This window comes from Prionailurus bengalensis, chromosome C1 (genome assembly GCF_016509475.1).
Source record: "Prionailurus bengalensis isolate Pbe53 chromosome C1, Fcat_Pben_1.1_paternal_pri, whole genome shotgun sequence".
Taxonomy (NCBI): domain Eukaryota; kingdom Metazoa; phylum Chordata; class Mammalia; order Carnivora; family Felidae; genus Prionailurus; species Prionailurus bengalensis.
The window spans coordinates 25,685,713-25,713,082 of record NC_057345.1 but is presented as its reverse complement, the minus strand read 5'-3'; the positions used below and the strand labels follow the sequence as shown (position 1 = coordinate 25,713,082).

General features: G+C 45.1%; 1 protein-coding gene across 1 annotated transcript in view; it reads left to right on the top strand.

Annotated features, from left to right (window-relative positions):
• Window positions 1-27,370, top strand: part of CSMD2 (CUB and Sushi multiple domains 2) — a 543,771-nt gene that overhangs the window by 283,486 nt on the left and 232,915 nt on the right. The window contains 1 exon segment of the mRNA XM_043573327.1: window positions 5,377-5,559. Within this exon segment, the coding sequence (XP_043429262.1) occupies window positions 5,377-5,559 (183 nt within the window).

The following is a 27,370-nucleotide window of genomic DNA, read 5'->3' as shown; positions in this document are numbered from 1 at the left end:
CAGTATTCCTAACTATTCTGTCCAGGACTGACATCTCACTCTCTGTGGGTGGTCACATCCTTCTCATGGCTTCTTTTATCATATGTGAGCTGAATCTCAAATTATGCACCCCTACACTAGACTTTTCTCCTCAACTTAAGACCCATGTAGCCACTTTCTGCTAGATGTGTCCACTTGGAGGTATCACAGGCATCCCCAAAACTCCGCATGCCTTACTGATGACCATACACACCTGCTCTTCTCCCTGCATTTTTGTCTCAGTGAGTGTGCACCCAGGTGCCCAGGCCAAACCCTCAGGCATTGTAGACCCTGGCCTCTCCTTTATCCCTGGCGTGCTCACTCTCAGGATAGCCTGTGGCTTCCTGCTGTCCCACCTCCCAAATCTGTCTACCTCTCCCCATCCGCTCTGTCTTTGCCCAGTCCAGGATGTCACCAAAACATCCCCCACCTTATTGTGAGCCTCCCACCAGAATGGAAACTTCATGGAGGCAGGGCTTGTGTCTGCCTTGTTCTCTGTTGCACCCCCAGTGCCCAGCACAGTGACTTACACTAAGTAGACATTTGTGTGTTTGTTGAATGAATGAATGATCCCCTTGCCTCCAGAATTGCTGCCCCCAGACCATTCTGCAGATAACAGTCAGGGTGATCTTTTAAAATACACGATATGAGGGGCACCTGGGTGGCTCAGTTGGCCAAGCGTCTGACTTTGGCTCAGGTCATGATCTCGCAGTCCGTGAGTTCAAGCCCCACATTGGGCTCTGTGCTGTCAGCTCAGAGCCTGTAGCCTGCTTCAGATTCTGTGTCTCCTTTCTCTACCCCTCCTTCTCTCTCTCTCTCTCTCTCTCTCTCTCTCTCTCAAAATAAATAAACATTAAAATTTTTTTAAAATAAAATAAAATGCACAGTATGAAATGCTAAGTAAAATGAAACCCTTCGTTAACTCCCCACTGCCTCCTATCTGCAACCTAGTCTTGTTAGCAGATTATACAGTGTCTTTCATGGGTTGGCCCTGCACACCTTTTCCAGCCTCGTCTCCCACCAGCTTGTAGAAAATATCTACACTTGTACTTGTAGAAAGGCAATGTGGTGCAACAGTAAGAACCCTGGAACCATATGTTTGGATCTGAGATAACTCAGATGACCTTGGATAATTGCATGATCTCTCTGGGCCTCAGTTTCCTCACCTTTAAAATGAGAATAACAGTACCTAGCTCATAGGGTTATTATAAGGATGAAATATTAGAATGATCAGAGTGGCTTCCAGCACATATTCAGCACTAGAATTATCAGTCATACAACTAACTTAGTTATAATAACGATTAGTGAGTTATTATCTCTGCTTTCATTGCAATCCTACAAACAGTGTCACCCCTGTGACTTTGCATGGCCTCTTCTCCATCTGAACGGTCCTTCTTCCCCCTTTCTCCCACTCATTCCTTTCTTTTTTTTCTAGCTTTATTGAGTTAATAATTGACATATAACATTGTGTAAGTTTAAGGTGTAGAGCATGATGATTTGATATGTGTATGTATGGCAAAATGATTACCATAATCAGGTTAGTTAACACATCTACCACAACACCTCACAATGTGTGTGTGTGTGTGTGTGTGTGTGTGTGTGTGTGTGTTGAGAACTTTTAGGATCTACTCTCTTAACAACTTCCAGATATCTGATAGCATATTGTTGACTGTAGCCACTATGCTGTACATTACATCCCGGAACCTCTTCACCTTCTAACTGGAACTTTGTACCCTTCGACCCCCTTCATCGGTTTCCCCTCCCTACTCCACTATACCCTATCCCACTCATGGCAACCAGCAATCCACTCTCTGGTTTTATGAGTTTGGGTTTTTAGATTCCACGTATAAGTGCGATCACCCAGTATTTGTCTTTTTCTGACTCATTTCACTTAGCATAATGCCCTCAAGTTTCATCCATGTTGTTGAAAATATCAGGATTTTCTTCTTTTTTCTTTTTTACGGCTGAATAATATTCCAGTGGTGTGTGTGTGTGTGTGTGTGTGTGTGTGTGTGTGTGTACATTTACTATATTTTGTTTACCCATTCATTCATGGGTAGTTAGGTGTTTCCATGTCTTGGCTAGTGTGAATAATGCTGCAATGAATCCCACCTATTCCTTTCACCTGCTGGCTCTTGCACAGCCTTCAGGCCTCATCTTAGATATCACCTTCTCCAAGAATCCTTCCCTGATGGGACTGAGCTGAGATAAGCAGTCATCCACCTTGGGCATGAATTGAAAAGAAGCCACCAAAATACTCAGTAATTAAGTTAAATAATTTAATGCAGTATTTTTTTTAAACCAAGATTAATGCAAAATATCTATGATAAAAATGTCAACATTTTAAATAATAAGAAACTCAGATGGCCAGGACTAGGGGGAGGCCAGTGAAGCGAGTCACACAAGTGCTGGGTCAGATCTGATCTTTAAGTTCTGATTATTTTTTTTTCTTTGTGGGCTTTATTTATATGCATTAATTTTGATTTTCTAAAAATGTTAAAAAATAACATGAAGATGTTATTTATCTTGATTGCTGAGGGTTTTTTTTGTTGCCCCCTAAAATTTTGTGCTAAAGTTTAGTGTCTCACTCCCCACACTGCGTTTCCAGCCTCACCCTCTAAATTTGAGTTAAGTGCTCCTTCCGGATGCCTACACACACACACACACACACACACACACGATTCTAGCCAAAGAATGCTTTGTTCTGCCAACTCTCAGCAGAGATCTGGAAGCCCTAGTTTTCGGGGTAATATGAATGTGACAGTCAAGAGCCTGTCCATATAAGGCAGTGCATGGGGCTAGCCTGATCAGCCCACAGAAACCCACCAGTTGTGCTAAGAAAATTTTTGGAGAGTCATCCCTGATAGGGTCACGCACAGCAACTTCAGGGACTCTGGCTCCATGGCTCATAATGGTGTCTACGGCAAAGGCAGGGTTCCTTTGGCCTGACGATCCTGGGAAGGTGTCCAACAAACTTCCCTGGTTACTCCAGTGGCCTCTCTTCCAAATCACAGGCCCCTACCACCCTCACCTCGCTATCTGTCCCTTTGTCCATAACTCCCTGTCTTTCCTGCAAGATGCCTTCCTCCCTGGGAACAGCTCCTCCTCCTCTTCTCCTTCCTCCCCTCCATCCCCTTCGCCCCTCCTTTCCACTCCATCTCTCACAGCACCAAGCACAGGGTTCCGGAGGAAGCTAAGCTCCAGGGACTTGGCCAGGGCATACTCCTTTCCTGAAGTCTCCAGGGTCTAACTGTCCTGTAAGGCGGCCGGCCCATCATGCCCCACCGTGCCCGCACCTCCTCCCGCCCCCCCCCCCCCCCCCCCCCCCGCCGAGCTGTCTCAGGGAACCCACTTGGTGTGTGACTCACCACCGTGGAATCCAATGAACTTTAAAGGCATTCTTAGTCATTTGTTCCATTTTACCTACACCATCTTCAATTGAATTAAAAAAAAAAATTCGGGAAAGTGCTTCCATGTCAGAAGGCAGCGAATATTGATTCTCACTTAATCTCTGGTTTGGGGAATGGCAGCCAGTAAAGCCTTCTCATTTCATGCTTGTCTTTGCTGCTCAGGAATGGACTGAGCTGAAGGTCTATCTAGTCATCTGAGCGCGGAGTCAAGTTCAGTAAGCTCCAGACTGAGATCTGTTAGCTCCGAGACAGGTATCTCATAAAGAATGTAGACCCACCTTCACTGAATGAAAATATCCAAGCACCTAGTGTTCTCTGTGTGGACACAGAGTCTCTGGCATTTGTCAGCTGGAAGGCACATTCATCCCAAGATGCAGTTTTATTTTATTTTATTTTATTTTTTTTAAGTTTGTTTATTTTCAGAGAGTGGGAGTTTTAGTGGGGGAGGGGTGAAGAGAGGGGGAGAGAAAGAATCCTAAGCAGGCTCCACGGTGTCAGCGTGGAGCCCAATGTGGAGCTTGAACCCACAAACTGTGAAATCAAGAGTCAGACATTTACCTGACTGAGCCCCCTGGGCGCTCCCAGGATGCAGTTTTTTTTGTTGTTGTTGTTCTAAAATTTTGCTGGCATTTTATTATTTTTTTCAATATATGAAATTTATTGTGAAATTGGTTTCCATACAACACCCAGTGCTCATCCTAAAAGGTGCCCTCCTCAATACCCATTACCCACCCTCCCCGCCCTCCCACCCCCCCATCAACCCTCAGTTTGTTCTCAGTTTTTAAGAGTCTCTTATGTTTTGGCTCCCTCCCACTCTAACCTCTTTTTTTTTCCTTCCCCTCCCCCATGGGTTTCTGTTAAGTTTCTCAGGATCCACATAAGAGTGAAAACATATGGTATCTGTCTTTCTCTGTATGGCTTATTTCACTTAGTGTAACACTCTCCAGTTCCATCCACGTTGCTACAAAGGGCCGTATTTCATTCTTTCTCATTGCCACGTAGTACTCCATTGTGTATATAAACCACAATTTCTTTATCCATTCATCAGTTGATGGACATTTAGGCTCTTTCCATAATTTGGCTATTGTTGAGAGTGCTGCTATAAACATTGGGGTACAAGTGCCCCTATGCATCAGTACTCCTGTATCCCTTGGGTAAATTCCTACCAATGCTATTGCTGGGTCATAGGGTAGGTCTATTTTTAATTTTTTGAGGAACCTCCACACTGTTTTCCAGAGTGGCTGCACCAATTTGCATTCCCACCAACAGTGCAAGAGGGTTCCCATTTCTCCACATCCTCTCCAGCATCTATAGTCTCCAGATTTGTTTATTTTGGCCACTCTGACTGGCGTGAGGTGATACCTGAGTGTGGTTTTGATTTGTATTTCCCTGATGAGGAGCGACGTTGAGACAGGAAACCATCAAAACCCTAGAGGGGAAAGCAGGAAAAGACCTCTCTGACCTCAGCCGTAGCAATTTCTTACTTGACACATCCCCAAAGGCAAGGGAATTAAAAGCCAAAATGAACTACTGGGACCTTATGAAGATAAAAAGCTTCTGCACAGCAAAGGAAACAACCAACAAAACTAAAAGGCAACCAACAGAATGGGAAAAGATATTTGCAAATGACATATCGGACAAAGGGCTAGTATCCAAAATCTATAAAGAGCTCACCAAACTCCACACCCGAAAAACAAATAACCCAGTGAAGAAATGGGCAGAAAACATGAATAGACACTTCTCTAAAGAAGACATCCGGATGGCCAACAGGCCCAGGATGCAGTTTTAAACAGGGCAAGGCAAGATTTCTCATGAAAGGTCCTGCCTGTGCCACTCTGAGCACTGACTCCTGGCAGAGGTACAGCAGAGCATGTAACGTGGGCCTCTGGCTCCAAGAGAGGTCGGAAGTCACCTTTCGTGTCTGTTTTCTCTTCTTCCTGTCTTTCAGAGATCGAGCAGGGCAGCTGTGGCGATCCTGGCATCCCTGCCTACGGCCGAAGGGAAGGCTCCCGGTTCCGCCACGGTGACACACTCAAGTTTGAGTGCCAGCCTGCCTTTGAGCTGGTGGGGCAGAAGGCAATCACGTGCCAAAAGAATAACCAGTGGTCGGCTAAGAAGCCAGGCTGCGTGTGTAAGTGAGCGGGGAGGAGGCCGCTTTGGGGTCTTCATCAAGAGGCAGGGGGCCCCGTTTCCCAGCTAATTCCAGGGCCCCATCCTTGGGAACCTTGCGGGTCATAACAACAGCTTCTGGTTGGTTTCTTTTCCTCCCAGCGTTGCTGGTTGGGTCCTCCTTTCTGGCAGTAACGTAGACTGTGGCACCGAGAATGATCGATCTTGACATTTGGGGGCCTTCTTCAACATCGTCTTCCCTTCCGTGGTGATCCTTGAGAGCAAGGTAGAGGCCACTGGGGCTTGACCCACCAGGCTCTGAGCCAGACATTTGCTCCTCACTCTTGTTGCCGCCAGTGACACCATACAATCAAACCAGGGTGGAAGGGACGGGCAAGTTTGTAAGACTGTCAACTCTGTACCAGCCTCTGCGTACTGTGGGAAACCACAGCCTTGCCAGGATATGAGAAGCTTTCCTCAAATTGCTTCCTCTTGGATTGGATTTAGGGAGGGATGGGTAATCAAGCTGTCTTTGGATTGTTGATCCTTTGGAGTGCCCATCCAATGGAGATAACAAGGAGGCCCTTTTTTCTTCCTCTGGGAAGGTATGACCTTACCTTCTGGCACAAATTGTACTTTAGGTCCTGGGCCTGGTGGGATTGGCAAGTGTGAGGGGATGTATACAGCAAAGAGCGGAGCCCGCTTGGTCTCTGTTGAGAAATCAAAGGCTCACTCTTCTCTGGGCTACCACGTCTTCTTCTCCCAAGCTTCGCCACCCCACCTCCTCCGTCTCTTTCCATCTGCTTCTTGCAGGGGAGGGCGGAAGCCTGACCCTCTGATCATTTCTCCCACTGCAGTGGGCTGCTCTGGGTCTCCAGGTGCTACACATACTAGACTGCACCGCCCCCCACCCCGCCCGGGGCTGGGGGAGAGAATAACCTGGGGGTTATGAGGGAACGTCAGTTAGGACTGAGACTTTGGTATACGAGTCAGTGAGTTTGGGTCATACCTTTTCAAACAGAAAAATCACTTTGTTTTGACAGAGCATTTGTGATGACTTGTGAGTTTGTGTGGAAATTCTTGAAGAGGTTTAAAGAACAAATTGCTCTTAGATATACATCAAATTGCCCTTGGATACACCCTTGTTGCAAAAAAATAAAATTGCATGAAATCTGCCCATCTCTGTGGCTGGATGTGGTTAGAATATAGTGCCCAACGGTGTTGGCCTCATAGCACACTGGAAACCAGAGGGACTGGGGCCAGGAGAGGCAGGGGAGCCTGGGACAGAACAGCCCAGGACCAGCGGGAATGAGGCCAGAGTGGGTGGACGGAGCAGGGCTCTACCCAGCAGGTTGGAGGCAGGCAACCTGCCTCTGGAGGCAGTCGGCAAAGGTACAGACTGTGGGAGCCCCAGGCGTTGTGGGGCTTTATCTCTGAAATCCATTAGATGAAACAAGGCAAGGACAAGTGGAAGAGGGTCAGGCCTCTGGAGCAGAGAGCCAGTAGAATGAAGTGGGTAACAGAGCCAGCTGGCGTCTTAGGACAGGATGAAATTTCCTGCCTCGCAAGCTGAGAGATGCAGGTAGCAGACCACTACCTGAAGGCTGTCACTCAAGTCCTCCAAGAATTTACTGGACTCTTTGGCCCTTAGGAGGAGCTTTAGGAAATCTTTCTAGAACCTTCAGTAAGAGCAAAGGGTCATGAAGTGCTTGTCAGCAGGCCCTTCATTTCCAGGAATGAGGCAGGCAGCCTCCAGTGAGCTGGGCATTGCTTACAAACAGCTGAGAAGGAACAAGGGCAGAGCCAACCTGGCACATGTGGAGCGGTACATTCTGTGGTTTCAAGTAAGGAAGAGGAGCCTGAGGCTTATTGATGAGAACTGTGAAGGAGACACTCTGGGGGGCAAGCACGGTATTTCTTCCTCTGGATGGTTCTGGGATGTAGGGGGTTGGCATCCCCTAGGCACTCCCATTGCTCAGGTTTTTCTGGTCATTTGGGTGTAACAGAACACAGCTTGAGTCTCAGGGATGCTGGCTTTGTGAAGGAGGCTGGAGAGAGCCAGCTGGCCCCCATGCCTTTTTGCACCACACAGTAAGGTCGCGTTCCTATTGCATGAAGTCAAAGGAGCGCCGTCTGTCAGCTCTCCACTGAGTCCCCAGCCCCTAAACTGACACTTCCACAGGTGGCGGGCTTTGCCCTCAGGTTGCTCACAGTCTAACTGGTAGTGAGAGACGGCACAAAGAAGCCCCAGTGCACAGAGATGGCTTTGGATTCAAACTCTGGAGACTTGTTTCTCAGTCCTGGCTCAGCATCATGACTATGGCCAGGGCATCTTCTCTCTGGTTTTGGTTTACTAATCCACCCAGTGTGGTAGCACTCTGTTCTGGCTCCCCAAATTCCATACCTCTCTCTGATCGTATCTCTGGAACAAGATGACTATGGCACAAACAGTCCTCACTGCCCACAATGAGTGCTTGGAAACCACTTCCGAAAAGTGGGTCACTGACAGAGCGGGTCATGTACTTTGATTGAGGGACATGCTAAACTGGGGCTCCACTCCTGACCTTAGATCAAACGTGTCATAGTGTGTGATCTAGAAGCATCTCTAAAAATATCAAATCATACAGTCTCTGAATCGTATAATGTAGTGATGAAATGTACGTACGAAAGCACCTCTAGCAAAAGTCAGCGTAAACACCCTAAATTTCACCATGCGTTGTCACAATAAATATTAGTACAATATTTAGCAGACAAACCCTCCTTTCCTTCTTAGCATTTAGGAGGAGATTGGAGAAAGAGTTTGATGGTTCAGATTTCTGTGAACAATTGTCCAAAGAAATGCAAAGTGGGGCCTTGTTCTTCTCTTGAAACATTTTCTTCAAAACAGCTCTTTACTAGGGAATTGCCCTGCTGAGACCATACACACTCTTTCCTTCATGTTTCGAAACATTTTCTGTAGCAAGCAGAGACTTCAGAATCATTCCATTGGCGTTTGAGCTGCCCTCGCGGTAGTAGGTGCTCAGTAGATGGTCTTTTTCATCTAGGTTTTAAAGAAGATGATGTTTCTCACAATGAAAAGCATTTTGAAAGAAAAGATGGAACCAGCTTCTCTCCTGTTACTCTCTTCCTCCTTGGTTAATTCCCATCTCCAGGGATTGCCGCTCAGAATCAGTTGGAGGTAGTACCACTTTCCACCCATCTGAAAATATTTACTGAGCACCCATCCTGTCTCAGCACCACATAGTGGATTCGGAGCTGTTCGGCCCCTGCCTAGAAAATGTGCTCAAGCTGGTGTCCTGGTGAGAACACTCTGGCCAGGCTGCACAGTGTCTTCACTCTCCCAGAGCCCTGCCCATCTCACCCCGTTCCTTGCAAAAGAATTGGGAACCTTCTCCACACAACTGCATCCGGTTATTCTTCTACCATAAGAGATACAATGGGAAGGAAGAGACAAATAACTCTGATGGTGGTGCACGATATTTGATGCTTTGTTGACAGGCTAGCAGAATGCTTCACACTTCATAAGGAAGGCAGGAAACCAATTATCAGTCCATTAGCAGCCACTTGCAGAAGAAGTTTCAAAACAGGCTACACCAGAGATATGCCAAGACTGCACAAATGCAGGCTTTCTTACGCCATTTTGTAAACCACTCAAGGAAGGTGTGAATCCTAATTGCTCAGTTCCTAATGTATGTAGCGTATGTGTGAAATGGGAAGGCAGGGCCTACTGGGATGGATACGGTGTAAGTTGTGAATCAGCAGCCAAACCCTGAGAGACCAAGGGGAGGAGAAATGGGTCCTTGGGCACCCAAAGAAAATGTCACAGAGGAACCAGGGCTTAAGCTGGGCCTTGAAGAGTTGACAGGTAAAGGAGGGTGTTCCACACAGGTACGCTTCAGGAAATGGTCTGTTAGTACGACCCTCCTGTCCCTATTCCCCTGAGTTTGTCCCACTAAGCCCCCCACCCTCCCCCACGCTGGATACACACACATACACACACATCTGGACAAAGGAGTGGACGGGGTCATAGGGTCATCTGAATTCGCAACCTTAGCACTATTGACATTTTGGACCAGATCATTCTTTTGGCGGTGGAGGGGCAGTCTTGTGCATTGTTTTAGCAACATCCATGTCCTGTACCCACGAGAAGACAGTGGCACACACAGCCCTCCCGCTGCCAGTTGTGACAACCAAAATGTCTCCCTCTTGGACATGGCCAAATATCCCCTGAGGCAAAAACCACCCAAGATTGAGAACCCCAAGTCTAAGATACCCTGGGCTTATTGAATTCTAAATATGAGGAAATCTGTGTTTTAGCATTTTAAATGAGGCTATGATTAAAGTCTATAGGATTATCATGGTGAGAAACCTGGGGGTAAAGGAGGATGGCAGTATCAAATGTTTTATGTCATTGGGAAGATAGAAAATCTTCCCTACAGCTTTGGAATATTTACTCTCTCATTTTACCGATGAAAACAAAGTTTAAGGAGATGAGGTGACTAGCTCAGAAGTCATAGAAACACCGAGCATTGGGCTGGAATTTGAAGTGTTAATTGACAGAGCAGGGTTCCTACTCCAAACCCCATCCTCTCTCCACTGCTCTGGATTTGCAGAATCCAAGGGCTCACCTGCAGCAGGAAGGACAAAGAAGCCTTAGGACAAAAATACTAGGCCCAGAGCACACAGGCAAACTGTTGGCTGAATCCCTCCCATGCAGTTTCAGAGATTAACAAGCATTAAAAAAAAAATTCGTGAAGGCTGGACCCACGGCCCTTGTTGGAACTGTATGAATGTTGTATACCAATATGCAATATACTGGCGACCAAGCCTTTCCCTAATCTTCACTTTTTTTTCATTCCTTCTACCCATCCATTTATCCATCCATCTTTGATATATTGAGCACCAACTGTATACAGAGTAAGCTGCATAAGAGGATATGGCTGTTCCTGGTCAAATTGGAACCTGGGGGGCCTCTGGGAATGATCTGGCTCATCTGGGGATGGGGTTGAAGGGATAATCTCTTAGTGCCGTGCCCTGTATACTGTGCCGGAACTCGTCCAGGAAGTATCTGGAGCTCAAGGATCAATACTCAGCACAGGCTCGTGGTATATTCTAGTATTAAAAAGCTTAAATAAATTTAAAGATTTAAACAAGTAAAACACTCTTAATGTTTACTTCCTTAAACCAAAACTAATTTCAGACTTGGCCATTTTTGTTCTATCCTTGCTGCTGCACACACATATTTTGTGTGGTTTTCGTCGAAGTGAATATATCTCACATTCTGTGCTTTAAAGTTCACATCGTGTTGTGGGTCTTATCACGTTGCTGCGTGTCTTTCATACTTTTCGTTCTTAGAGCATCTGTGGAATATTCTGTGTAGTGAAGGGAGCCATGACTTAGTCAAACAGTTACGTTCAGTTACTTTACATAAAGCTGTGATGAACATCTTCATGCACATGGCTTTCTTCTTTTTTCTCTTGAACTGTTTCCTTAGGTTAGATTTCCAGGAGTGAGGTTATCAGGCCAGAGCATGAACACTTTTATGACTCTTGACGTACACTCTTACATTGCTCCCCCAAATTGCTGTTCCAGTTCCTAGTGCCAGTAACAAAAGTTATGTGATGAAGAATAAGATTCATATAATATGCTGCCTTCCCACCCAGAAACATGACATCTCTGTCTTTCATGTTCATGTGCTTTCACTTTTCTAGATACAACAACTTGGTGGTCTTCTTCATGTAGGTCGTATGACGTATTGCTTGCAACCTTTATCTACATCACCAGACCTCAAGTTATTTGCGTGACCTTTTAAAAAATTGCTAATTTAATAAGTATAAGTTGAATATATCCCTGGTCGACTTCTCTAAAGTGCCAAATGTCATGATAAGTGCTACAAATCCAGAGATGAATCGGACACAGCTCGCCCTGATGAATCACAGAGCTCGCTCTGATGTAGAGATAGACATAATTATGTAAATTAAAGTGGGCTCTTGTGGTTCAAAATTTAGTTTTTCATTTAGAAAGCATTGGTGATACAGACGCATTTAGGATCTGCCCCACAAAGATTCATTCTTTTATTTAACACCTATTGGCTGAGTGCCTGTGATGCGGCAGATATCGTAGCGGGTGCTGAACGGGGGAGCAACAGCCCGCCTTCTCATGGAGCGTAGAGAAGTCATCGCTGTTAGAACAGTGGGGCCTAAAGGATGGGAGGGCAGAGTGGTTCTCCTGTTGGAACAGGAACATCCAGGGGGGCAGCACTGGGTTCTGAGAGAAGCCATGGGGGTCGGGCCTATGCAGCAGGGGGTGTTCAATGGATTCATTGATGCACACATGTGCCTACATGCATGCACCCCCCATCTGGATCCTTGCTTTGGGTGCTTCCTAAAGGAGTTGGCCGCTGCCAAACGGATGTGAGTGGAAGAAGGAAGGTGTGGGTCCATGGGAGTAGCATCTGGAGAGAGACCGCTGGGTACCCATGGGCCAGAGGCATGTCCCTGCTGGGCCAAGGGATATGAAAGTGGCATCAGGATTTCTGTCACAGGAACCTCGACAGAGATGCCAGTCCTGGCTTCCCTCCAGCCAGCCTGGGTCCATTCCTGTCTCGAGGGGACAGGAGCGCTTGGTGTTTGTAGTCCCTGTGTAGCAACTATCTGTACTGACATGTGGCCACAACGGTGTTGTGTTGGTGTTTTCCTTCCCAATTTGAAGGTACTCTTCCTATACTGTGGGTAGAAACTCTTTGCGGTATTTGATACATGTGTTTTCCCAATCTCTTGTTTCCCCCACTCCTTTATTTTATTTCATTTCATTTTTTTTTCCTATTTTGCATTGTGCATTTGTTTTATATAGACAAACCCTCAATATTTGTGATCTCTTTTCAAAGCTGACAGAGTTATCATTCTGCCACGGATCTGAGAAGCGGTCTGTCCTATTTTTGGTTATTTGTCAGTAATTTGATTTTTTTAAAAATATAATTTGTTAATCCATCTGGAGTTTATTTAGAGGAATGTATAACGTATGGTCCAAACTATTAAGCAGTTTTCCAACACGATGCATTAAGCAATTCGTTTCCCTTTTGATTTGAGGGAAATGAATTGTTTTATCGCACACTGAATCCTCACATGTAGTTAAGTCTGTTTCTTGAGACACGCTTTGTCCTGCTGCTCTATTTCTATCTCGGCCCCGGCATTGAATAATTTTAATTGTTGTTTTATAATATGTTCTAATATCTGGCAGTGCCGAAAACTCCTCCTTCCTCCCTTAATTATTTTTTCTTTCAGAAGTATTCATTGTTATTCTCATCTGTTTGTTGTTCAAGATTAATTTTAGAATCATTTTGTCAGAGTAAAAAAAAAAATCCTATTGGGATTTTGTATGTGCACTCCTATTAAACCATAAATTAACTGGAGGAAAATAGACATTTTTATAATACACAGCCTCCCCATCCGGAAACCTGGCATGTCACTCTCTTTGTTCATCTACTTACATTTCTCTAAATATAACAGCTTTGTGGGTTTTCTTCATATAGGTCACATACATCACTTGCTACCTTTATTTTTAAATAGGCAGGTACTTTATTCACTCTCCTCCCACTCCGACCTCAATGCCCTGTGCACAGGTGAAGCCTGTCCCTTTTCCCCCTCCTCTCTGTGACTGAATCCTGGCTTTTCCTGTAAATATATACTCCCAGATTTTTCCAGGACAAGAACAATTTCAAATATCCTTTCCTTTGGCCCAGAAAATATGATTGCAGTAGCTAGGGTCTTCGGAAATTGCCTTTCTCAAATGTTTGGAGCCGGAATCGGGATCAGCTGAGGTTTGAAAGCATCAGCCTCCGTGCAGGGGATAATATTCCTGGGCACTGCTTGTGATCAGGGGCATGGGGCTGTAACAAGAGCTGTGTGAACATCCTCTGCTGATGTAATGTTCTGCTCAGTTCTCTAGGCTGCCTTAAAGGCCTCGATAACCCACAGGTGGCCCCAGGAGAGGAGCAGGGAACCTGGGGATTGCTTTGGTCCAAATTTGTATTTCAGGCCAATTCCTAGAAATTCAAAACCAGCATGTAAGCTTCTGGGGCCACCTTCTTCTGTTACCCAGTCCTCAAGAACCTGGACACTGAAGACTTGTGGTCTCACTGTGTTAGTGCTCTGCAAAGTTGGGGTGGGAGGTAGGGCACCTGCTCTGTAGAGGGCCTCCAGTAACCCAGAAGAGTCATTTCCTTGGACAATGTCCTGGTGGGGTGGGAGGCAGGGAGGATCTGTGTCTGCTCCTGCACTGGGGAAGGGACACTACATTCATGGCTGTGAAGCATTTCAGCACCACAGGGGCAGCATGGGGAGGGTAAGCCAGGGTGGAGGGAAGCCAGGGCTGGGAAAACTGACCCTGGATGAAGGGATGGCTCATAAAAGTGGCTGCCAGCGTTTCCTATCAGAATGTTCTAGGAAGTAAAGTCAACACTTGCCCTACAGGCCAGTGTGGGTCATACATTGCTTTTTACCTTTACTTCTAAATAGGCAGATACTAGTGGAGGAAGGCAGCTTCTAGGTTGAATCAAGTCTTCACCCAGGAGAAGAAGCTCTACCACTGCAGGGCATCCCTGCCCCAACCAGAAGCTGCAGGATTAGAAAAGGCCTGGAGAGGAAACCAAGAACCAGAGCAGAATCCCAGTCCCGAGGCTGGGGCACACATGGAGTGGATGTGACAGAGAGGAGGGTCCTCAAACCACTGGGCATATGGCTGGGTTGGATTCCTCACAGGCCCACTCAGACTTCACCCCACTGGCTTGAGGGCATAAGACTTCCCTTGACCGTGAGGCAGGTCTGGGCCTGGGCTCAGGACCTGGCTGTAAGAACTGAGCCCACGGAAGGAAGGTCATCAGCAGACCTGACTGAGCAGGGTGTGATCAGGCAAAGACTGGATGAAGGGATGGCTTGCAAAGGAGCCGCCAGCATGTTCAAGGAAGTAAAGTCAACACTCCCAAACAGGCCAGTGTGGGTCACAAACATTACTTACTATCGCTTTATTTTTAAATAGGCAGATATTTTATGGGTGAAGGAGGTGTCTTTGGTGGCCCTGTGCAGTCTAAAATGGGCCCAAATGTAGCCAATCATTAGAATCACTCATAGGCTTTTTAAAATACAGAATCTTCATTCCCAGAAATTCTGATTCAGTAGGACTGGGATGGGGCCCAGGCATTGTAGTTCTAAAACCTTCCTAGGAGATCCAGCTGCTAGGTCAGATTTGTGAGCCACTAACATGGAACATGCACTGTGTGCCAGTTGTTTGCAGGGGAGTTTTGCATTCTTGCTGAGGAGTGTGGTCCCCTGTCTAGATGGCAGCCCCTTGAGGCCTGGAGCTATGATATATGTGGTCATATGTCATTGCTGTGAGTCTCACCAGGCCGAGTCTGCCATAACTCGGTCATTGTGACGGTGGTAACCTCCTGGGATCCAAGAAATGTTGACCTCCATGTTGATACCCGGTGAGGAATGGGATGCAGAGTCCAGTACTCTGACATTCCAACTTGATGCTGCCACTGCCTGCCTCTCGTTTCGTTGGAAGGCAGCAAAACGTGAATGGGCGTGCCTGCTGCACACTGGGCATTGTGCTCACAGTCAGAGAGTAACAGGCATGATTCTAGCATGGCTCTTGCTCTCGAAGAGCTCACAGTCTAGCGAATGTGATAAGTACATACTTGTATTATAAAGCAGCGTTTGAATCATTACAATAATAGACATGGCCACAAAGTGCCCCCAGAATGTATAGGAAGAAAAACATATCCCAATTGAAAGATTCTCAGAAGATTCCTTGGAGGATCATAGCACAGGCGACACTTCAGCCCTGTCCAACTCAAGAATCTGTCCAGAACCAGACTGCAAACACAGTTTAGTATAGGGCCCAGTCTGAGTGCTAGATTCCTACAGCTAAGAGTCCTACTCCAAGGCATCCTGGGACCATACCTCTAGCTACTTGGGTAAAACGAGGCTGGGAAAACTGATCAAGCTTTAGAGGTCTAATCCTGGACCGTGACCCCTGCTTACAGTGGAATGGGGTCTCTATGCCACCCTCACTTCAGCTTTCACCTGTGGGAGCATAGCTAACAGGTTCTTTTCTCTGTAAAATTTCCCAAGTTACGTCTATGCTAAGTGTGTTCCTGTGGCCTCGTTGCAGACCATGCCTTCTCCACTGTGCTCTCCCATGTTTGACTAAGAGAACTATGGAGGAAACACAGAGTTTCCCTGAGGAGGGGCTGTTTTCACAGATTCTGGCTCAAGAGCCAGGGCTTGAAGCTCACTCCCTCACTCAGGAGAAGAGGGACTGAGGACCAGAGAGCAAACCTTGGTCTGGAGTCTTGCTTTGTTGAGCAATGGGCTATGCAAGGGGAGGGGTGGGGAGGCATCTCTCCTGCTGCCTCAGTAGGCTGGTTGAGACTTGGAGATGTGCTGAACAGGAGCATGTGTGGAGACATACCCATCAGCAGCAGAAGTAGGAAGTGCCTCGTATTTCAAATTCAACAAAAATTGATTTTATACCTCCCACGTGCCCAGGCATGGTGCCGCACTCAGTGCCTTCAGAAGCGTAACTTCTACTTCACAACACAGGTGTGATGTAAAAGTTACTAGTCCAATTTTTATACGTGTGGAAACAATGTCAGTGAAGTACAGTAGTCCCCCAATGCCACCTCCCAAAAAAGGTATACAACTAGTAAGTGGAAAATAACAGGCAAACTGAAATTTTTCAGGATTCACATTTGTTCCAATTTGGGGGTGGTGGCTTAGCTCGGCTATGTATATTTTCCAAATAATGTATGATCTGTTTTCAAGATAAAAGCTGAGCCCCAAGAATATAGACTCAGCTTCTTCCCAGGAGTGCAGAGCAGAGATTTTCTTCATGCTTTGTTCCATAAGGTTCTAGACCTATCCTGGGAGCCTGTGACAGGAGTCCTCAGCCAGCAGCTAAGGAGTACATAGGACCCTAGTTCAGAGCTTGGCTTTTAATAGGGTCTAAAAGCTATGCTTAGCACCAGGAATGGTTTGGGTAGGTATTGTTCCTGAGGTGTGGCAAAAAGCAGTCATGGCTGCAAGGTAAAAACCCTGGCAATGGGTTATTCCAAGAGTTGAACAAGAGCGGCCAGGAGCGGCATTGTCAGTTTGTGACAAGAACCTAGCCAACCTCTAGGCAGGGTATGGGGGAGCAAGTCTAGTAAGGGGAGGCAAGAATTTAGCAATGGTCAGAACCTCACCAGCGAGCTTCACTTTAAGACTCCAGCTCCAAGAGGGGATTGGATTGTGAATGAGGAGCTTAAGGCAAAAGCTACCCCCTCAAGATAAAGAGTACTTTTGTGGAAGGAAATAAAAGTACCATGAGTGGGGTGACCACACGTTCATATCTGCTTGGGACAATCCCAGTTTATATCTGTGTCCTAAAGTAATTATTAGTAGTACCATCTTTCATTCTCAAAAGTGGTCCAATTTGGGCAAAGTATTTGTGGCTACTCTAACCACGACCCAACAAACTTTATGCCAAGAAAAGGATTGGTTCTCAGCTGAACGTTTTGGATGCTGAGGGTGATCTCTGAGCCAAAGGTCTATGAAGCACGATATGATTGACCCCTTCTTACCTCTCCCCTCATCCCATGCCACTCACCCTCTCACTTCCTCTGCCCAGACTCATTGCCCCCCTTTCATATCCTCAGGTACCCTAAATTCCTTCTACCCCAGTGGAAGGGGTAAGCTGCAAGTGCAGCTCTCCCATATTGGAATGTTCCTCAGATGGCTGCATCATCCTTATCACCTGTTAACTGTCCCCTCCCCAGAGAAGCCCTCTCTAACCACCTTATCCAAAAGGCAGCCCTTCACTTTCTGAGTTCTTCATATCCCTTTTCATGGTGTATTAGTCAATTTTTGCTATGGTATCAACAGTCCAAAAATCTCAGTGGAACTGAAACAACAGACATTCATTTCTCGTTCACGTCCCATGAGGGCTGTAGGTCAGTTATGGCTCTGTGGGGCTTGGCTGGGCTCTACAGAGCCTCTCATCCTGAGACCCAGGCTGAAGGACCAGTCTGTACAGAGGGCATCTGTTCTCATGGCAGAAGGGAGAAGCTCAAGAAGATAGGGTGAAGCCAGAGCAGGCACTGAGTGAGATGAACCTGGTGTACAGGTTCTATGTACAGAACTCTGTGTACAGTCCTGGTGTACAGGACTCTCTGACTATAGCTAGGAAGGATGGGTGAAAGGTAGGAGGGACCCACAGCACTCAATAGAAGGGATGCTTAACAGAGTCTTCCAAGTGGACAGGAGGAAAGAACATTTTAGAAAGGGAAAATAGCTGGGAAAGACATGAAGTTAGCCTTGCATACTGCAGGGCTGTGAGTAGTCTAATACGGCTGGAATGTAGGGTGCAGTGGGGGAGTGGGAGGGCCTTGGGTCTTTGGAGGTCTTTTGTTTCCTTTTGAGGAGTTTGGGTTTTATCCTCTGTGTAATAGGGAGTATTTAAAGAGGTCCAGGAAAGGATGTAACATCATGAGAATTTATGATTTATGAAATTCACTCAGGAGCCAATACAGAGGATGGACTCAAGGGGAGTGAGCTTTAAAGCTAGGGAACCAGGTAGGCCAGTGCAGCAGGAAGAGCGCCTTGACTTAATAGTGGCATGATGGGGATGTGACAAGTACAAGAGATATTGAAGAGATAGAATCAACTGAAGTTAGTTGCTGATGGAATATGGGAGTGTGGAAGAAGAAGTTGCTATATTTCGCTTAGGTAACTGGGTGTTGTCATTCATGGAGATAAGGAATGACGGAGGCTTAGGAAAACAGATAAAGAGTTCAATTTTGGATATGCATTTGAGACGCCATTGGGATCCCCAGCAGACACGTTCGTCAGACAGTTCCCTACCCAGTCTGCCGCATGCAGGAGGGCCTGGGCTTCTGGAGTTTACTTGGGAGGCAATGGCATAAAGCTGAGTGGCTGGGCAATGAGAAGAGGAAAACCTATAACTGAGTGCTGGCAGGGCTGAAACATTTGCTGACACCAGCGAACATTCCAGACCCTAGAATCTAGGGGAACCAGGTTTGGGAAAAAAAGGCTTTGGAGTTCAGTATTGGACGTATTTAGTTTAATCTGCTGTGACAAAAGCCAAACTCCTTCTCATGGTCTGAAAGACCTTGGCCATCCTCTTCATCTCATCTCACGTTCCTAGTAGCTCTGTGGTTCACTTTGCTTCTGCCACGGTGCTCCCCCCCTCCTCTCCCTCATATGTACCCCCTCCATCTGCAGTGATCTTCCCCTAGGATGGCTGTCTTCTTGTCATCAGGCCACATCTCCGAGACTGCCTCCTCAGACAGGCCGTCTCAGGCCTCCTCATTGAAAGTAGACCTACCCTCCCCCCCCCCCCCCCCCACTGCATTCACTGTTCTCCCTTCACCCGGGCTTACGTTCCATTACAATGTAGATTTCATGAACACTGCGGGCTTGCTTACCTGCCTTGTTGGTTGCCAACCCAAACCCAGAGCAATGTTTGATACACAGCAGGTGCTCCGTGGATACTCAGGCTGGGTGGAAACATTGCAAAGACCACAGGATATAGAGGTCTGGGGATCGGAAGAGTGGTCTGTCCTGGGGGCATACATCTAAGAGTCACATCTAAGAGTGTGGGCTGGGGTGCCCTAGAGAGAATGCAAGATAGGAGAAGACAACTCTGAAATCCATCCCTTCATGTTCCAAATTACGAATGTCAAGTAGAGGGGGAGAGCTTTCCAGTGTTGGCAAAGGGGTGGTCATAGCCAGAGGTGGGAAACCCAAGTGTGTGAGATGGAGGACAGAATGGACATTCTTCAGGAATTAGGGTGGGATCAGCTCTGTGGAAGGCCCTGCTCATCTAACTCAGGGCACCAGCGCCCCAATCTTGCCTGCCTGGGAGGTGGGAATTGGGCCAAAAAAAAAAAAAAAAAAGAAAGAAAAAAGGAACACAAAACCATGAGCACAATCCATGGCCTGTGGATTGGATTACATCCAGTATGAATTTAAGAGGGCACACTGTGTGCTCAGGAAGTATGTGGCCAACATTGCCAGCTTATCTCCGTTGCTCCTTTTGGAAGGTGTGAGTTTCTATAAGGCATCCTCAGTATTGTCCGCACAGAGAACCCACACCTTAACTTAATCTTGTTTATGATAAGGGTGAGCCCTGCCTCACTCCTCCTGCACAGGAGAACTTGAGAACAAGTTCCTCAGGCCCAACAAAGTTAAATAACTCTCTACAGGCTCCAGCACCAGAGATGATGTTAGGGTAACTCCGATGAATATTAACATTATGCTGAGCTTCGGAGCAGGAGGCACAAGAAATTCAAGGGTGGTTTTGTGAAGCCTCTGCTTCCAGCTCAGCTATGGCATCAATCAGCAGAGCTGCCTCAATTTACTGGTCCAAGGACACACAGTGAAACAAGAGCAACCTGATTGGGCGTCTCCCGCTTGGGCGAGCACTGATGGAGAAAATCGCCCGACCAGGCAAACTGACGCTGCTGCGGGTTCATGGGCGCCAGTCTCAGACCTACAGCAGTGCTCAGCCAACATCCATTTGTGCTTCTCCAGTCAGCCCGAGGTTCTCTTCTCCGTGGAAGCTGTCCCAAACACTTGCCACTCCCCTCAAGCCCCTGAGCAGCCCCTGCCCTCACCTTGCCCTGGAGAATGACCTTGACACCCCCCTCATGGGCAGGCAATGTTCCTCAACTTGCAAATAGCAAAGACACCGAGCCTGTAGATTATACTCCTTCTCATCCTTCTCACCCTCCCACCTTTTGTAACGGAAATGTTAGCTCCTCTCTCCCATCCAAAACCAGGCCCCCTATAGATTATACATCCCATTTAGGCTTTGAATCAGGGAACTTTGAACACCTTTGAGCTCACAGTAAGAAATGCAATTTGGTGCACACTCACACACACACTTACATATAATTGAAACAGACGATTCACCACAGTTCTTACTTTTAACGTTTACAGGGCACTCAGATACTTTCCATTCTCTTCCTTTTTTTTCTTTTTTTTTTCTTTTTTTCTTTTCTTTTTTTTTTTTTTGGAATCCAACTCAATATCCCTTTCACGACGACATCACTTTTACAACCAGTGCTTAATGGACTGTTCCAAAAATCTTGCTATAGAGTCTTCTTCACCTCGCACCTTCTCGGGAACCTTTGCCTTATATATAATCTGTCCCCCTTGTTCTGTCTCTCCAGCTCTCCCTGTCTGCCAAGTCCTCCCGTCACCAGTTAAACTGCCCCGTGTCTCTCTTAACTTAAAAGTAGAGATCACCTTGCTGGTTCTCTAATGCTGTCCTTTACACCCAGACTTCTCTGACAGCATGTCTTCCCTGCTGCGTCCATTCCTCACCTCCTGCTCCCTTGTCACCTGCCCATTCTGACCTCTGTGCACCCCACACCTGGGGACAGCTCTCACCAAGGTCGATGATGAGCCTTGTGTTGCTAAGACACAGGGGTCGCTTTCAGCACTCATCATACACAGATGCTCAGCTGTATTTCAGAATGGATAGCCCCTCCCTCCTTCTGGAAACCACTCTCCTGTTTTTCCTCCTACCTTGGCTGCTTGGTCTCCATCTGCCCTGCCAGCTTCTCTCCATTCTCTTGCAAAGTTCCATGCTGTCTGTCTTTCCTCTGCCAATTTGATAGCTCTGTCATTTGACGTTTCTGTTTTCTAGTCATATTGTACATTTGCAACATCTCTGTTGACCAGCTTTATTCTTCCGTTAGTGGCCTCTTAATTTCCTTGGCCCATATTTCTATTTTGAGTGTTTATCTTTTTATTGAGTTGTAGTACTTTATATGGTAAACATAGTAAATATTTAACTGTAATAACCTCCAACTATTTCCTCTCCATTTACTCCTCAGTATTTAGCTTTGTTTATGGTGATTTTTAAAGTCCAAAAGTGTTTCATTTCTGTCATTAAAAATGTCATTTCCCTTATGATTTCTAACTTTGGTGTAATGCTAAGAAAGTCCTTCCCCACCTCTGAGATGACACAAATATTCCTTATTTTTTTTGTCTAGTACTTCTGTAGTACATAGAGCGAGGCACGAATCTAATTTTTCCACAACTGGTTAGCCATTTGTCCAAGCCTCCTTAATTGGTCAGTCCGCCTTTGTCCTCCCAGTTTGAAAAGCCCCCTTTGTCATATACTAAATTTTTAGGTGTCTGTGTCTGTTTCTGAACTTTTCTTTTCCGGCTCCATTGATCTCTCATCTGAAGCTAATACAATACAGATTTTACTATTGAAGCTTTATGTCTGAGTTGGCAAAGCCTCCTTACACTGGGAGAAAGCAGGTGTCATGGCTGAGAGCTTGGGCTCTGGAACTGGTTTGACTGGGTTCGCATCCCAGCCCATTACCCACATGCTGTGTGACCGGAACACCTGCACTCAGCTTCTACATCTGTAAAACTTGAAAGTAGTATCTACCTCAGAGGGTTGTTATGAAGGTTATGAAACGCCCAGAGTCTAAGAGACCCCCAAAAACGAACCACCAGAGTCCAGAGTCAAAGCTAAGCAGCAAGGGTCATTTATTGCAGGTTCGAACCTGGACCTCTGCGCCCCCGTTGCCGGTGACACCAAGAGGCCCTGAGAGAGGTTTTTACACCCCTTTTATAGACAGGTACAAACAAGTCATGGGGAAATCAGGAATTTTCCACAGTTACAGAGCTGCTATTGGTTGGTGTTTAAAGTTGGACACTTAACAGTATTCGATTGGTTCCTGCCTTTAGGTCAGACCACAACCGGGGGTACGGGTATCACAATGATTGATCAGGAATACACGGATGTGCCAAGCAACAATGATTGATCAGGAGTACACGGATGTGCCAAGTAACAATGGTTGATCAAGAATATACGGATGTGCCAGGCAATAATGATTGATCAGGAATACATGGGCGCGCCAAGCAATTGTACAGAAGCGGAACAAGCTGGTTAAGCTTGGTTAGGTTTCAGTTTCCCATAACTTAAGCTTTTAAGTTTCAATTTTCTCAGGCCTCTCAGTTAGTGAGTTAAGACATATGACGATTTTGGAATGCCCACTAACACCTCATACTTTAAGAGGAGGTTGGCTCTTTTCACTTGTGTATTACAATTGTTCTAAGTTCTGGAAGAAAAAAAATTTGTGTGAGTCACACCTGGAATTATGTTCAGTTTATACAATGATTTGAGGATAATTGTCATTTTAATTATATGAACTCTTCATCCAAAATAACAGGTCAATAGTTTGTCTCCCATTGTTTTTTAATGTTTTTAATGTTTATTTATTTTTGAGGGGGAGGGAGAGAGAGAGAGAGAGAGCAAGCAGGGGAGGGGCAGAGAGCGAGGGGGACACAGAATCCGAAGCAGGCTCTAGGCTCTGAGCTGTTAGCACAGAGCCCAACATGGGGCTCGAACTCATGAACCTTGAGATCATGACCTGAGCCGAAGTCAGACACTTAACCAACTGAGCCACCCAGGCTCCCCTCCATTTTTTAATTTTCTTTTCTACCCATTAGTAAAGTTTTGTTGTTCTCATTACATAGGTTGTGTTTTTCGTTGTTTTAGGACTGAATTTAATTTGCTAGCAATTTGCATATAGGATTTCTTTTTACACAGTGTGTATGTTGGTGTTTGAGTAGGTGGGTGTGAATATGTGTATCATACAATTTTGTGGGAGTATTTGTATCAAAATTAATTTAAATAGCATAGCTATGATGGTGTGTTTAAAATTTTAAAGTTCTAGCCATGAAACCACCTACTCCTTAAGTATGTTCCAGTTTCCTCAGGTTTTTCCCTTCACACAATTTTGGTAATTCAGAATCCTAGAACCTTTTGTTTTGTCAAGAATTCAAATTTATTAGTATGTTATAATACTATTCTTTTATAATTGGCTTAGCTCCTTAATTTTACTATGCTGTCTCTATGTATACATACACTCTCTATTTTTATTTCTTAAGTAGATCAGTGAGAAGTTTCCTGTTTATTGTTCCCTCCAGTTATTTTTTTCTGTTTTTATCTTAACTTTATTCTCCTTTCTTTGATCTTGTTCAGTTATTCTCTCTGTAGCTTTTAAGCTTACATTCATTTCACTCATTTGTCTATTATTTAATAATGAATAAGGCTATGAATTTTCTGTGAAATACAGCTTTGACCTAATATCATCATCATTAATATAACTAGTCTGTGTTGACAGAGTCTGTTCCTTTTTGAACTCAAGGTATTAAGGAGGGCCCTTGTGGTGAGAACTGGGTGATGTATGTAGGTGACAAATCACTGAATTCTACATCTGAAATGAATATTGCACTTTATACGAACTAATTAAATACAAGTAAACAAACAAACTTAGTTAAGAAAGGGTTCTATGCATTCTCAAGTGATTTACAGATCTTTCTGTGTTCTTTTATTACTGATTCCTAGTTCATTTGCGCTGTGAACAGAAAATGTGGCCCCCACAGCTTTTGTTTTGTGGGGAAGTTTGTGTAGATTTCCTTGTAGCCTAAAATAAAGTCTATTTCTGTAATATTCCATGGGCGCTTATAAGGAGGGTTATGCTCCTCATTGCTACACAGTTTCATGTAGCACATATACTCTCAGAGTATTTTATAGGTCCTCTTTATCTTTATTTACTTTTGATTTCAGACAAGTATATTTTTCTCCAACTCTTGTATTTTTTAAAAATAGTTGATTTGGTCTGCGTCAGTGCTTTGGGCCATAACATATCATAACTATCATATTTTCATTTTGGGATGTGTGCACCATCCATCTTCTCAATATCATCTTTGGATTTTGTTTTACTTTGTCAGGCCCCCAGTAATTGAATTATCGTTTTGAAAGCAGTGAAGCCAGCAGTGACAACACCAAAAGACAAGATAACAAGAGGGGGTTTTTCTTTTTTAAAAAAATTTTTTTTCAACGTTTATTTATTTTTTGGGGGACAGAGAGAGACAGAGCATGAACGGGGGAGGGGCAGAGAGAGAGGGAGACACAGAATCGGAAACAGGCTCCAGGCTCCGAGCCATCAGCCCAGAGCCTGACGCGGGGCTCGAACTCATGGACCGCGAGATCGTGACCTGGCTGAAGTCGGATGCTTAACCGACTGCTCCACCCAGGCGCCCCAAGAGGGGGTTTTTCAACACGCCCCTTGCGTTTTTCACTCAAGATCCTGTCAAATAACAATCTGATATTACACACAGTAATTAGGCATGCACCCGTTAATGAGTTTGCCACCTTTATTATTTTTCATAAGTCTGAGCCAGGTAAGAGCCCTCTGACTTAAAGGTTTATCCAAGGTCAAGATCCATGAACATAACTACATCCGAATTGGGTAGGCACCTTATCTGCCTCTTTTAACCTGGACAATTGATGGTGATAAGATCCAATGACAACATTTCATGTTTTCCTCATTTTGGACACTGAGAAGCAAACTTTGTTCTCTTAATGGAAAAACTTCAATGTAACATGCAAACATAATTTTCCAGAGTGAGAGAGATTAGACCTTTCTGGAATGATACATGCTCCCTTTTCCTGTCCTGGCAACAAATCTGAGTTGTCTTTTGTGGTGTTAAGACCAAGCTTTGCAGGACCACATCCTTGTTCTATTAGTGTCTCTTTACAAGCTCATCTCCTTCCAGGTACAAGAAGAAATATGTCTTGGTAGCTGCCATAGGACTGTTGACCAGAATAAGGATCATCCACAAGTCCGGTGTGATATTATAACATCCAAGAGGTTGATCTTAATATTGAAACTCCTTATTCATGTGGTTTGCATTTGCCTCCACCAGTCCTTCCGAAAATTTGGTTGCACATATAGGGTCACCTGGGGAGCTTTTTAAACCTGTGATGCTCTGGACCCACTCCACCAAATACACAGGAATTTCTAGAGCCTCGGCATTTGTAAATTCTAATATTCTTCTAATGTGAAGTCTGAGCTGTCTTGGCCCCTTTCTTTTTAACCTCTGAGTCCCTTTGTGGAAGCTACGTATGTTATTCCAAAATGAGGATTATAATTTACTGGGATAGATTAACTTGTATACATGTACTGTCATAAATAATGTTTGTCTCTTGTCTTTTATTTTTTAGCATTTACTTTACATTTCCCCTCTTTATGCTTCCTTGTTGCTTTCCTTTGAATTCCATTTTTTGCTAAATTGACTGCTTTCCTTTTTCCCCTTTGGTAATTTTGAAGATAAGATACTTTATAGTCTATTACTAATTACTCTTAACATCTTTAAAAACATGCTCTAACCTATATTTCTCTAATTAACCACAGAAACTATATAACAGAGTTTCTTGCAAGATGAGGAAATTAACATATCTCCTTGCTCCAACTTTACGCTTTATATCAGTGTCATCTGCAGTGTTTACCCTGGGGTTTAGGCAGGAGTGATATCTTTTATCTTCTCTTCAAAGGAATATTTGTTACGCTTGCATTCTGTTTTAGAACTGTGTTTATAGAAATTATTTAGATTCTTTACTATATGTTTTATTTGCTTCTTACCAGTCTTTTTCATTTTATATTAACCATAACTTCCTCCCATTTGAGTTCTTCATTTTGATTCATCTCTCAGTTGTGTAGAAAACATCTTTGAGGGGCGCCTGGGTGGCACAGTCGGTTAAACGTCCGACTTCAGCCAGGTCACGATCTCGCGGTCCGTGAGTTCGAGCCCCGCGTCGGGCTCTGGGCTGATGGCTCGGAGCCTGGAGCCTGTTTCCGATTCTGTGTCTCCCTCTCTCTCTGCCCCTCCCCCGTTCATGCTCTGTCTCTCTCTGTCCCAAAAATAAATAAAAAACGTTGAAAAAAAAAATTAAAAAAAAAAAAAAGAAAACATCTTTGAGTGTTTTTTTTAATGAAGGTTATGTGCATAATAGATTTTTTATGGCCTTTGACATTGGGAGCAGTTTCTACTGGCTTTGCTGTTTAGCAACTTGGCTGGGTCACTCTCTTTTCTACTCTAAGTTATTTAGGAACAAATCTGTACTGTGTGTATGAGAAATGCATTAAGGGTGATGGCACAGTATTTTTTCCAGAGCTATCCACCTGTTTTTCAGACTTTGGTCAATTCTGTTGCTTTGGGGTTGGAACGCAATGAGGAAGTGAGGCACACGTATTCATGTCCCATCTTTTCAGATGGTATCAAACGTTAAATACAATGAACCCTTGAATGACATGGGGGGTAGAGGCGCCAACCTGCCCCCCAAACCCTGTACAGTCAAAAAAATCCACATATAACTTTTAACTCCTTAAAAACTGAACTACTGGGGCGCCTGGGTGGCGCAGTCGGTTAAGCGTCCGACTTCAGCCAGGTCACGATCTCGCGGTCCGTGAGTTCGAGCCCCGCGTCGGGCTCTGGGCTGATGGCTCAGAGCCTGGAGCCTGTTTCCGATTCTGTGTCTCCCTCTCTCTCTCTGCCCCTCCCCCGTTCATGCTCTGTCTCTCTCTGTCCCAAAAATAAATAAAAACGTTGGAAAAAAAAAAAACTGAACTACTAATAGCCAACTGCTGACCAAAAGCCTTACCGATAACATAAACAGTTGATTAACACATATTTTGTATGGTATGTGTATTATATATTGTATCCTTACAATAAAGTAAGCTAGAGAAAAGCAAATGTTATTAAGAAAGTCATAAGGAATAGAAAATACATTTACAGTACTATGCTGTATTTATCCAAAAAAAATCTTTTTTGACATGTAAGTGGATGTGTGTAGTTCAAACCTGTGCTGTTCAGGGGTCAACTATACTCATTGATTCATTCAGCAAGTATTGATTGAGCACCCACCATGAGTGCACCATGCACAGTGGGAGGCATTAG